Source organism: Brachycentrus maculatus, unplaced genomic scaffold (assembly GCF_059751285.1).
Source record: "Brachycentrus maculatus isolate JH-2025_06_01 unplaced genomic scaffold, ASM5975128v1 h1tg000091l, whole genome shotgun sequence".
NCBI lineage: Eukaryota > Metazoa > Arthropoda > Insecta > Trichoptera > Brachycentridae > Brachycentrus > Brachycentrus maculatus.
The window spans coordinates 1,390,365-1,404,841 of record NW_028280845.1 but is presented as its reverse complement, the minus strand read 5'-3'; the positions used below and the strand labels follow the sequence as shown (position 1 = coordinate 1,404,841).

At 35.7% G+C, this 14,477-nt stretch overlaps 1 protein-coding gene across 14 annotated transcripts in view; it reads left to right on the top strand.

The window, feature by feature from the left end:
* Window positions 1–14,477, top strand: part of CLIP-190 (Cytoplasmic linker protein 190) — a 136,677-nt gene that overhangs the window by 101,984 nt on the left and 20,216 nt on the right. For all 14 annotated transcript variants that reach the window (XM_088258176.1, XM_088258173.1, XM_088258175.1 and 11 more), the window contains 5 exons: window positions 386–538; window positions 2,162–2,482; window positions 4,191–4,371; window positions 5,268–5,469; window positions 12,811–12,867. In XM_088258176.1, coding sequence (XP_088114302.1) covers window positions 386–538; window positions 2,162–2,482; window positions 4,191–4,371; window positions 5,268–5,469; window positions 12,811–12,867 — 914 coding nt within the window. The remainder of the gene's footprint in view (window positions 1–385; window positions 539–2,161; window positions 2,483–4,190; window positions 4,372–5,267; window positions 5,470–12,810; window positions 12,868–14,477) is intronic.

Below are 14,477 nucleotides of genomic sequence, written 5' to 3'. Positions count from 1 at the left end.
TTTTTAACATCTCAATTTTGACAAATATTAAGAAGGATTTTGAAGTCTGGGCTTTTGCAGGGTTTACGACCTATCATAGGCTTGGTTATGCCAAGCCTATGAATGATCGTAAGCCAATTGAATGCTCAGACTTACATATTCTTCTTCATCCTTGTTGAGATGTCAAAAATGTAAAATCTCTTTATAGATTAATCTATATATTAACTTTATTCAATATGTTATCGAATCTCCAATTTTACTAAACATTTTATCCCGTCACTAATTTTTTACTATTTTTATTTCTTTTAATACCCACAACATGATTAATTTCTAACCTGTGGGTCGATCGGTGCTTCGTGCTTTCGCATATGTTCCACCATGGCCAATTTTTGCTTTGATTGTTTAGATCACAGCGTTGTCCTGACTGAAGACACCGACAGCTTCATCATCGGAGACAGAGTATGGGTCGGAGGAAGCAAACCGGGACAAATAGCCTACATTGGGGACACGCAGTTCGCTCCTGGAGAATGGGCCGGGGTCGTTCTGGACGAGCCAATCGGTAATTTTTATTTTTTAACCAATCAAATTAATATTTTCCCTAATCAAATCAAAATTGAGTCTTCGTACTTCATTTTTTACTTTCAAGTCTTCAATTTTACTGGGTAGGCCTTTTAGAAAGTTAATTGTTAATTATATAAAGATATCGTGAGGTGGGGACGACAACAAAGGCGATACTGGAATGAGCGCTTGTTTACATAAACAGAATGTCAGAAGACAGACTTCCACGTATTGCCCTTCAAGGAAACCCTAAATGACGTAGACCTCCAGGCAGACCTTCAAAAAGGTGGAGAGATAGCTGGTAGTCAACATCCCAAGAGCGACAGAGGCTGCGGTACAGACAGATCCTGAGGATCTATAAAAAGAAGAATAAGAAGAATTGTATTTTTTCCCTTAATTTAGAAGAGGCAAATTTGAAGATGAACACCAACTTCAACGTCAGTTGTAGAAAGAATGGCCCCAGAAATAAACAAGTATCATATACAAGCTGCTGTTAAAATCAAATTATACTACGATATTTCGTGATGATATGGTATTTCTTTTAAAAAATCAGTAAGGAAAAATACAAATGACTGTCTACAATCCAATATAGATATCATTTATACGAACGAATTATTTAAAACCTCACGTTATTGACAATCGTATCGCCTTGTCAGGGAATTATCGGATCAGTGCGATACCTTTGATGATTGTACCACCAAGCCGTCTTAGATTTTTATGGATTTTAGCCAGTTTCTTTCTTTATATTTCTAGAACTAACTTATCGTTGTCAATTTCTTTGAAACGCTCCACAGTGCCGACTGTGTTTATTTTTGTGATTACTCACACGTATGGTATATTTTAGAGCAGAGATGGGGAACCTCTTAACTGCTCCTGGCTACTCTAATACTGCCTTTTGACTTTTGCCAAAAAATCTGAATATCTTTGAATACAAAAATTCCTTCTGTATATTTGTGTCTGCAAAACTGGAAAGGCAGTCGGTGGATCGACTTGATATTTTTTTACGAAAGCAGCATTCGTTGAATCAGATAAATGAATGCGGCCTTTCGAAATGAAAAGGTTCCCCACTCCTGTTTTAGAGTAATTAGCATAGCTAAAGTTGATACTCGTCTAGTTTGCACAAGTGTTCGGCTAAATACTGCGCGAATATACCATACGATGAATGTTAGAAGAAGATTTAGACCAATTACGTAACTCACTACCATCACGCCGCTTCTCGCAGGGGTAGGCAGAGATAATAGAATGCCACACCACTCTGTCTTTGCGAACATTCTTCGCCTTTTCCACATTCATGCATCTCCTCACAGATTTTTTTTAGTTTTTCAAGCTTAGCTAGTTAAGCTTTCGCTGTTAGGCTTTTATTTGGTATAATTTATCGCAGTGCACCATTCACTCTCTTTTCTATATCCTTACGACTAGTATACAAATACTTTATTTTATTTTATTTGTTCGGGAATTGTACAGCTTTACATATAAAAAAATTATATAATAAACAATAGTTACATTAACAATAATAAACATTACATTACATTAACAAAAATAGTTACGTTAAAAAAACGCAATTCACAATATTTCCGAGTGTGTCCCAAACTTTTGTTTCAGCATTGTCGTTCGTTTATTTCAGGGAAGAACGACGGTTCCGTGGCTGGAGTCCGCTACTTCCAGTGCGAGTCCCGGCGCGGCGTGTTCTCGCGCCTCACGCGGCTGACGCACGAACCACTCGACCTGCCGTCGCCCGCGTCCCCGGCCAGCGAGCTGGGGGGCTTCTCCAACGGGGGCAGCCGGCCGCCGTCCTCCCTGCGCGCCTCCGCCAGCCCCGCGCCGCGCACCCCGGCCTCCCCGGGCCCCAGGACCCCGGCCTCCCCGGTGCCGCGCGCCACTGCGGCCAGGGCCAGGCGGTCCGTGTCCCCCAACGGCAGCACGAGGAGCTTCAGCAGTAGAGTCAGTGAGTATATATTGAAAGCTGTCCCACCACATTCCCAGATCTGATACAGAAGCATCTCGGCTGTCCAAACTCATAACACAGTAAGGGACATTTTTTTGTAGTACTTTTTTTTTTGCATTTTTGGACTAAGTAGATTCTACATAGTCCAAAAATGCAAAAAAACGTACTACAAAAAAAATGTCCCTTACTGTGTTTTAAGTTTGGACAGTCCATCTAGGCTTCCTGACAGACTTTCTCTTGCAAAGCATTTTTTTAAAAACTAAGTTGCGAAATTTATTGAAAATGTGAAACTTAACAAAATTGTATCCCGATTTTACTGTGAATTTACATTGAAAAGCTTGCAATATCCCTGTCACTGCCAGTGAGTATACATACTTCATTTTCTGTGCTGAGCTGATCTCTTGGAGAAAAGTACAACCAGTATGGACGCTCAGAAATAACTTCAAAGAATTGCGCCTGGCAATAAAATGGCACAATGAGCAGATATCTGCATCGTGTTGAATGAAATAAATAAACATTATTTTTCTGTGCGCTTCATGTCAGGTCCCCCTGACGTCGACTATCACTTGAGAATAATTGTCCTTGTCTTGGGCAGCTCTGTACAGCGCCTCAACGGTCCTGATCCCCTTCCAATCTCGTATATTCTGAATCCCAGATGTGATCCTACCCACGCCTCGTCGACCCTCTATTTAGGCTTTTATGATTCAGTGCAATAGCTCGAACTTCTCTTCTCTTATCATTTGTCCCAGACAGGATACCTTCCGGACTTTGATATAAGTCAGCACTGTCTCCCTACTCTTGCTCTTTGGAGCACATTTGCGTTGCTGACCATATCGGTTCCAGAAGCCACAATAAGGATGCGTCTGTGTATTGGCCAACATCCTATAAGAATCGGATCTAGCTGCCTAACTGAACTGACTTACACATTAATCGTGTTTAAGAAATAAAATTCATTAACCCTTAATTAGTCGTATGGGGTCAAAGCAATTTTGCATTAAAAATTAAGCATTTTCTGCTTTGCATTTGATATTTAATAATAATAATAAAACCCTTATCCGCACCCTAATGGTGCGTAGGGCACTGCGTCATATAAACGCAGTGTTATCTTGATCGTTTACACATGAAGGAAAGGTGATCAGCCCTCCGCTTCAAGTACCAGTCCAGGGTAATATTGAATAAATATTACAGTGAAAAAATCACTCATATTTATTCTCACCCCCCCTGGGAATCGAATCCGGGTCCTCCAGAACGGTAGCCGAGCGTGCTGACCATTACACTACGGAGGCGGACAATTGATATTTAGTTCATGTTATTTCTTTTATATATGATAAAATCAATAAATCACTTTAATAATAACTAAGTTTTACTATCTTATATATTTAATAAATAATAAGCAGTTATGTATTTTCTTCGTACGAGTAATTAAGTGGGTTATGTGGTTTATTACAGGTGTTTAATTTAAAAATGAAGAATAAATAATGAACTGACTAACTGCTTATCTCTTTCACTGTCAACACTGGAGCACTTCTAGAAACATGGTGGTATTTTTACAAACTTGTATTTGTTTAGATTGGCAGTGACACGGACATTGAAAGCTATTAAATGTACATTCTCAGTAAAATCGGGATACAGGATACATGACTGCCGAATGAATTACCGATATATTTGAACTGGAATCTTTCATTTCTCACATGTTTATCTGGCACAGGTACGTCCACCGTTGCCGCTGAGCTCCGCCTAGGAGAGCGCGTCATCGTCTCCTCCAGCCAGGGTAGCAAGGCGGGAACCCTCCGCTTCATGGGCCCCACGGACTTCGCCCAGGGCCAGTGGTGTGGCGTTGAACTCGACGACCCGATCGGAAAGAATGATGGTTCGGTGGAAGGGAAAAGGTCCGGGATTTATCCATAAGTATCATTAATCTCTTAAATTCAATCAATCTGATAATTAGTTTGTTTACTTACTTTTTTGCAGTTATTCAAACTAGTATATCTTGACCATAAACAAGAAAGGTTTTCTAGGTTCTCACGCATTTTTTTTAATGTTTTGTTATTAATTTTTTTTGGCTTGTTTGGAAGGCAAATCTTCTCATTTCGACGTACTAGTGTGGTATTCATTCATTCATTTTAGATAAATTAAGATTTTTGCGAATTCAACACTTGTGTAATTTTTTACTATTGTATTTTCCTTTACAAACATATGTACTTTCATTCATTTTATGGTAAATAAACGAACAGTTTACCAAATTGAACACTTGTGTAGCGTTGAATTTGGCAAATTTGATACACTTCAGTTCTCTTTTACTTTTTGTGTTGAAAATGGGTTGTGGTCCCGTGGTTAGTGTCTTACGACAGGTCATAAGGCCTGTAAATACCCTGACTTCCATATTCTTGATCATCTTTGTTGAGATGTCAAAATGTAAAAGTGGAGGAAATTCAGATTTGTGAACAAGTATTTGGACACACTCAAAATGTTGAGTCGTACCAAAATATAATACTCATGTGGTAAAAAACCAGTGTTATATTATTTTGAGAAATTAAAAGACATTGTTTTTTGATCCACTCACATTTGAGTGGATTAAAAAAACCAAGTCGTTTTAGTTCTCAAAATAATATATCAATATGATCCACAAAGTTACTGCTTTCAATATTCAAAACAACCAGTGTTATGTTTATAATCTAATCATGTGTTACCACAATGAATAATCTTCTTTGTTTATGGTCCAGTTTACTTTACGAGGGTGTTAGCTATCGTTCTTCCTAGTACACGTCTTGAGTGCTGTTTGCAGGTACTTCGAGTGCGGCCCCCGCTTCGGGCTGTTCGCGCCGCTGTCCAAGGTGTCCCGCTCCCCGTCCAGCCGGCGGCCGGGCTCCTGCGCCGTGCACGGCTCGCGGCTCCACTCGCCTCCCGAGTCCATGACCTCGGCGGCCTCCTCCGTGCTGCACGCGCGCCCGCGGCTCGGCGTCACGGCGCTGGCGGCCGGAGCTCAGGTAGGCTAGGCGCACTCCTGGCCCAGCCCCTGGTGCCTCCCCCCGCCGCGCCACTACCACGCCGCCTGCGTGTCGCCCGAAATGTTCGGAAACTCCATCTTCGTCACGACCATGTACTGAATCGCTTCCCTCTTCCGCCACCGAGAGTGGACGGGTCTTTGAACGATATTCGTCGGTTGCTCGCTCCCGAAGCTCCCCGATACGGTGCGCTGATCTATAAAGGTGGAGACTGACCGGAGAATTTCGTCGTAACATCGCTCGCGGCGAGCATCAGCGAGGATCCGAAACTATGGATGGAGAGCTCGGCTCGCTGTACTGACTGCCTGAATAATTTAACGACAAAATGCTCAGGTCAGTCTCCACCTTAAAGCAAGCGCGGAATGCGAATGTTTGCTTAGATCGCCTTAGGGGATACATTCCATATTCTCATTGACTCTCCTTACCGTTCCCTCGTACTGATTTCACTTCTCACTTATTTACTTACTTCAACCATCTTCTCGTGTCTAGTATTGAACAAAGGCCTCCCACTTGGACTTCCATAGTTGTCTGTTGGACGCGACTGTCTTCTAGTACACGCTCGCCACTTTCTTAATGTCATTCCATGTTTCTGCGTCCTATTCTAGGCCTCCAGTCATGTGCCTTTTTCGTCCATCTATCCTCAGACATACGCGCCACATCTGTAACATTTCACTTCACCACTCTCAAAATTGAGTTGTTGTTTATTTCCCTACGATTACCCCCTATTATCCTCCCTAAATTAATATCCAATTAGACAAATTCCAAGACAAGTCCTTTTTTACTTGATTAGTGATTTACTTCATTTTTTGTGAGACTCTGTGATGTTGCCTGCCAAACAAATACGCAATACAAAGCAATCGCGAATAAAATCCGAAGCTCTTCCACTCTCATCTTAACATTAAATAGTTTTAAGTATACTTCTACCGCACTCCAAATCATCAATGGCCATTAGCTCTGATCAAAGTGGCTTTGGACCCCCAAACTCGTGTATTATCATGATTGTTTGTACATTTACTGGTGATTCTTTCATATCTCTACTTTTGCTACAGGGCGAATGGTCATATCTTGGTGGTTCTTTGAGGTGAATGTTGACAAAAGCCAAAAAGTTGTTTGCATGTATTGTGCCTCATCAATTCCACAAATTAGACCGTGGAGTATATGTTTTTGCAATGTACCTTATAAAGAGACAACTGCATGGTGTGGGTGCATATTTTGAGCAACTTTTGTAAATTTTATTTAGATCTTTGGGATAGTTCTATGTATTTTCTGATATGCAGGTCTACATTAGTGTAATCACATATAAATGGAGAATAAGAATCAGTTAGTTTATTGTGATTTTTAGAATAAGATGTGGACTTTTTGAAAACATATTCAATCAGATATAGTATTTAGAAGAATGTGTATATATTATATGTTTCCCTATGATGATTTATCAGTTTCTTGAATTATCAAAAGACAATCCAGGAATTATTTTCATTCTTGCACAAACCTGCGTATGTGAAAATCCAATGAATTTTTCCTAACAGGCTTACAGTTTTTATTATTCAGACATGCAAATTTGACTTGTGTTAAAAATTTTACCTCAGCTTGTGCACCACCTTTAGCACTTTGCTTTGTATCATTGTGTGGAATTATAATTGACTGTTTTCAATTTGTGTATTTTGTTATATCACAGTTCTCATTTATTGTTCATACCTACAATTATATTGTGAATAGGTCTGAAGCATTGAATATTTGCATTTATTTATAATTTCCCAATTCGATTTTACAATTCCACCCAAGAGATCTTATCACTCTTTATAAATCTTTATTTGCACTGTAAACTTTGTAATATTATTATTGAAAATCTGTTATGTATGCATCAATTGATCACTTTCAGTTAATTTTATTAATTAAGTACTTTAGTTGACAGTCTCAAACTGAGCTGCATATTTTGCATTTATAATTTTCCTTTTGCACTGTTTACTTTTCTGTGGTGAGTTCTTGAAAATGTAAATTAGTGTCTTGATTCTTCTCTTACATCTTCGGCTACATTTTGTTCTTAATCACTCATCGACTACCCTCTATCGTACGACTACTTAATACACTAACATTCTCGCATTCTCTTCATCGTAAATATTTTACTTTGGCCAATTAGAGGAGCATTTTTTATTAATGTATTTTAACAGCTTGTTCGGTGACAGTGTGGTGGTGCGGAATAAAAACATTTTTCAGAAACGGATAATGGCAATCGGCAGATTTTATTACGCCTGTTAGATCAGGTGCTATGGCGCTGAAAAATATATACTCAGATGTGTTATCAAAAGGATACAGTGTTCTACAATTTGCATGTGCGTAATAGTATAAGATATCAACATACATATGTACTCTCAGGTTTCATAGATATATATATTTTTTAATATTTCAATAATTTGACTTCATTCAATTTGACTTATTTGTTAATTACCAACATGTATCTCGTGTCCATTTTATCTCAATTTGAAAAAAATCTCGAGTTGCATTTGTTTTTTACAACATGCATTTTTTTTGGATAACACTTCAAATCAAATCAAACCCTTACCCGCACCCCAATGGTGCATAGGGCACTGCATAATATAAACGCAGTGTTATCTTGATTGTTAACACGTGAAGGAAAGAATAACACTTCAATTTCCATTTATTACCAGCTCTTATCTTGTATCCATTTTATCTTTTTTTTTGGAAAAAAACTTTGAGTTGCATTTGTTTTTTGCAATTTTTTTCAGATAACAGTAATGAGTAAAAGAAAAAACTGCATGTATCCAATTATTTTAGCCTTCGAAAGCCAAGATGTTTCTCTTGTTGAATGCATTTGTACATTTTTGCATGTTTCCCATTGCTTTGAATAATTTTTTAATATCTTTAGTGTAAGAGAGAAGCTTTTGTAGTATTTGGCGAAGAACCTCCAGCAAATCGGGCGACACCCAGGCGGGGTGGAAAGACTGAATTAACCAACATAAAAATAAATAAAAAAAAATCTAAAAAAAAACATGACACAATATAATTTGTACAATAACAACATGTCGGAAAACGTTTTTTACGTCTAATAAATCGTAACATCATTAACGATATTTTTTTTGTATAATATAACAAATTTGTTACCTTTTATTAATTTGTGAAATTAAATTAGCGACATCTTTTCGAATATTTGATATTTTTGTTTTTATCTAGAATTTTATTGACACAGAATTATGTTAACATTATACACTCTGTTCAAAAGGTATGGACTTTTTTTACGAAAAATTAATGTAGCATGGAAGATACTATTCATAAGATGAGACGTGGGGGTACCATCGTGCACATGCGTGAATTTTTGACATACACTGAAATCAATTCGCCAGCAATTAGCGAGACGTATGTATACACTGTGAATAAGGAGATGTACATATGTACACACTGCTAGTTAGACGTTAATTTTAAGAGAAATGTCATGAACGTATGAATTTTGGAGTGGCACAATCAGATTGAGACCAATCGACCCCAGTACATATTTGTATGGAAATCGTAGTACGCAGTTCTCAGCAAGTACTAACTCGCTGCCATCTGAGACATAGGTGCCACGTCCGTTCCAACGCGCTGTCAGGCGTTGACTGAATGCGGCCATCTGATAAGCGAAAGACCGAAAAACGGATCAAACGAAAGCTGACTAGTCTAGTTGTCTCGCTCTTTCATTATGGTAGTACCACATTTATAACAGTGATAGAAATAATATATCGCTAGTAGATAAAAAAAATACCTGCCGATATATAAGTATGCAAATCTCGTGGTACCGACCTATTGCACTTTTTTTATCAAAAACAATATTTTGAAACATTTACCAATTTTTAATTATAAAAATAAATTAAAGTTTTTTTCCTTGATTTTATATTTAAGATTACAAAAAATGTGGACTTAGTATCTCTTATAATACTAAAGTTATCGAATTTAAATTCATATATTGGGGATTTTAATCCCCTTGTTAGATCCGGCTAAGAAAACGGAGTACGTGCGAGTAACTCCAGATGATCAAGTTAAAATGACATGGTCATTTATTGGCAATTTATGGATTTTGGTGAGAGTCATGGTTCGATACTTTCATTTTAAAGTGAAGATTTGTACAGCGCCTCCATGATGACAAGGCTTTGAAAATTGCCACCTTTTCATTTTGCAAAAAACTATGGCAAACTAAATAATGGTCACACTCGGTCCGATTGTCAGCGACTAATGCTTCAAAAATCTTGAATAAGCCCGAAGGTACCCTTCATCTTCCCAGAATAGGATATCCCCTAACTTACATTAGTTACTTCTGAAATTTTTGGACAGAGTATTATTTCATTTTAATATACATTATTTATTAACATGTTCATATTTAACAAAAATATTAAAATCATTTATTTTAACCCATAGTTGTGGGATTTACATCAGTAATGTGTGGTAGAAAAAGACCAATACCAAAATAATATTGAATTTTTTTTTTTATTGGATTTGATATTGAATGTGCCTTAATGTATCATTTATATACATTCCAATTTATTATTTTTTTTAAATATTTACATTTAAAAATGTTTTCTTGTGGGGTAGAATTTTATAATGATATTTTCACATAAAATAAATAAAATAATTCTGAAAATGTGTAAAAGTTGTGTACAAATTGTAATAAAACATTCCAATATTTGTTTGTTCTACAGTATCTACTCAATGAATTAGGGCCACCCATTATTTTTTTGAATACTCTGAAATCTTTTGGATTATTATATTTATTTTACATAAATACTTTAAGTTTTCTATTGACATCTAATATCATGTATATTACCTTCAATAATATGTAAAATATACCTGGATTATTTAAGCCTTTACAAAATTTCAAACCCTTTTTCTGAAAAAGGTCCCTAATTAGCACAGGTAGACAGATAGTTGAAAGTTAAAAAAATAGTCCTATCTCATTTATTAGTGAAGTTTCTTGAGTTCTGGTTGTTGTTTTGTTCAGAGAGGTTATATAGTTATCGTGTCTTGTGAAAAAAACTTAATTTTTAATTTTAGTTCATGAAGTATAAATTTTTTTTGTAAACACAAGTGTTTTTTTTGAAAAGGACAAAATGGGAAAAAGTAAAGACATTTCTGAGGAAAAAAAGTCTAGTGTTATAGTGCTACTGAAATTAGGAATATTATCTAATAGAGAAATTTCAAAAAAAGAAAACGTTTCTCGTCAAACAGTGGACAGAATATCAAAATCAATAATAAATCAGTCACCCGCCACCAGCAATCGGCGAAAGAACTGTCGTAGGATTAGAAAAACAACACCGAGGACTGATCGAAAAATCGTTCAAAGTGCCTTAGAAAACCGTAGTGCATCAGCAAAAACATTAAAAATAAAATTGGAAGAAGAGGGTATAAATATATCGGTATCAACACTGAGGCGACGTCTTTACGAAGTAAATCTGAAATGCAGGCGCCCTGTAAAAGTACCAAAATTGACACCACGAATGAAAGCGGATCGATTAAAATGGGCCAGGCTACATTGAAATTACTCGGTAGATGATTGGAAAAAGGTATTTATTTAAATTCAATTTTCAACATATCATTTTAGTAAATAAACTTATATATTTGAATTAAAGTTAAATTTTCATTATTTTTCCGGTCATCTTTAGTGATGAGTGCCGGTTAGAAGCCGTGACAGAGAGCCGTCAATTCGTCAGGAGAACACCAATGGAACGTTACAATGAGGCCTGTGTGGTAAAAGTTATCAAACACCCCCCTGCAACAATGATATGGTCATGTATTATTAACAATTTACCTGGGCCGTTGTTTTTCGTGGAAGGAACAATGAACCAAAATTCCTATAAGCAGGTCCTCGAACGAATTTTATTGCCCTTCTACCATACACTCGACCCAACAGAAGGTCCATACACCTTCATGCAGGATGGGGCACCTTGCCACCGGGCTAAATCAATAATAAAAATTTTGTCTAACAAAAATCTGCCTTTGCTCCCCTGGCCTGGAAATTCTCCGGACCTTAATCCTATAGAAAACTTATGGAGCATGTTAAAAAATAAGGTATACTCATTTCCAAATCCGACAGTAGACTGTCTAAAAAAAAAAATTCAAAAAATTTGGTCAGAAGACGAAGAAATAAAAAACATGATAAAACAGTGCATTTTAAGTATGCCAAAAAGAATTGAGGCAGTTATTTCTGCCAAAGGTGGAAATACTAAATACTAACTATATTTATATGAAAATATATGCATTATTTAAGCGTAATAAAGTGTTCATATGTAAATTAAATTCAATGTTGTTTTATTCAAGGTTTTCTCTGAGTTATTCCTGTTTAAATTGAGAAATTGCGTGAAATTCTGCATGGCCCTAATTCATTGAGTAGATACTGTATATTTATAGCAATACCTTGAAGTTGAATGTAATTGTATTATTTTCTCATTCATTGATTCAGCAGTCACTTCGTGGTTGTAACATATTTATCCAATTTTAATTTTACTTGGTAAATATCACTATTTCTCAAAATATGTATATCGTGGCACGTGTTTCGGTGCATTCAAGATCATTATCAAACACTTATGATGCTGAATGGATCGAAATACGTTTCACGTTGAACAATTATATAAAAGCAAAAATATGTATTATTTAAATTACATGCCAATCAATGAATATTACACATAAATAAAGAAATAAAAAACTATTGAAAAACATTTAAATTTTTGTTTTCCATGGTAAATACCACTATTTCTTAAAACAATTGTTGATTTGAAGAAATAGTGGTATTTATCAAGTACAATTCAAATTTAAAATATTTTCCAATTGTTTTTTATTATTATCATATAAGTAAGTGAGTAATATTCATTGAGTTTGTATTAAATTGAAATCATCATAATTTTTGCTTTTATTAATTTGTTTTGGTTCAATTTTCACTCGAATAACAGTCAAAATTTGAACGACTCAAGTAAGAAAATTTGTCAAAATCTCAATTAGTGCATTCGTTGCAGAAAAAAAATAACATCTCTAAATGCATTATAGCTACAAGCGAAAAATTACATTTATTTTACATTTAAGCTTGTGTTGATATAAAAATAATCATAATTTATACATTGACTCTTTCAAAATACTACCTCAGACTCCATTTTAATTTATATATTAAATGTTAAAATCAAACACTGATTTTCAGAATCTACTAAAGTGTATTTTATTATTTTTAAAAACACATAAAAATAAAATATAAATGAACGTTGCAACTCAAGGTATTTCTGTATCTATAACTGATGATTTGTTAATTAATATTAATTCCTCGAATATACTAAGTATTTTTCACTAAAACAGAGGCTGTCGGGACCGCGAGTTACGTCAACTCCGATGTCGGCTAAAAATACTCTCCAGGTAAATAAAATTGTATGTATTGTTGAATGTGAAAGAATAATAAAAACTTTATTTCCAGGTGCCTCTTAGAATAGTTCTGAAGATTCAAACTTGTAACTCGAATACTGTCGTTTGATTTTGATTGAAAAATTCAACTTTAAAAAGGCATTTAACACTAGATCACGCGACTTGTTTCAATGTACCACAATACGGGACTTTTGTTAAATGTACGACGATAAGAAAAACTCACATTTCACAACGTACAAGTTTTTTGAGAAATTTATATAAAAAACGAACATAAAATATCAGTATAAAAACTAAGATACGTATCTTAGTTGTCACTATATTCTTTACATGCCAACACATGGCACGAGGCAACCCTCGGTGCTCCCAGATTGGATATACGTCGTAAATTTTTTGAATTTCCCGTAATCTAGAGGTTAGACAAATTTGACAAGAGATGATTAAAATATATGCTCAATTCCATTTTTACACGATTTCTTTCCAAAAAATTTTGTTCTAAAAAAAGAGAAAAATCAAACATTCATTTAACAATGCTTAAAAGTAATTTGCCTTTTCTTTTAGTGATATTATTTAAATTTTAAATATTTTTAGCATTTACTTTGTGGTTGGACTTTTTTTTAGTAATGTTATAAAACCACTTATCAAGATTTTAGTGTACCGATTGATTTCGAGACGTACCTACTCATCTTTTCGTCAGGACGATCACTACACAATTGTGTAGTTTTTTCTGTCTTTGATTTTTCGCCCGTACTGGAGGTCTCGGGTTCGATTCCCAGGGGGGGTCAAATAAATATAAGTGATTTTTTCACTCTTACATATATTCAATATTACCTTGGACTGGTACCGGAAGCGGAGGGCTGATCACCTTTCCTTCACGTGTTAACAACGATCAAGATAACACTGCGTTTATATGATGCAGTGCCCTATGCACCATTGGGGTGAATGAATGAATTTTTTAAAGAATTTTCTAAAATAAAATTGAGTTACAATAAGCAATCATTAATTTTATTTCGTTGATATCCTGAATTATTTTTAATTCGAGGAAACCTATCCATCATATTTTAGCATACTTTTTTTACACGGTATGTAGGTAAGGTGGAAAGTATCTGTCGTGTTAATGTGAATTCAGTGTATCATTAATAAATTATTTTCTTAATCCCAAAAACCCATGTTGAATTTGATATCAAAGGCGCATTTCATCCTGATATTTATTTTATTTTTTTTAAAACCCTTATCCGCACCCCAATGGTGCATAGGGCACTGTGTCATATAAACGCAGTGTTATCTTGATCGTTTACACATGAAGGAAAGGTGATCAGCCCTCCGCTTCAGGTACCAGTCCATGTTAATATTGAATAAATATTACAGTGAAAAAATCACTTATATTTATTTTACCCCCCTTGGGAATCGAACCCGGGACCTCCAGAACGGTAGCCGAGCGTGCTGACCATTACACTACGGAGGCGGACTTTGAGTATGTAATATCATCCTGATATTAGATACTCAATTTGTATAAAAACACTTAGTAAAAAAGTTAAATCGATAAAACGAAATGTTCTCTGTAACACATGATAAAAATTCACTTTTTACTTAGTCTCAATTTTTGA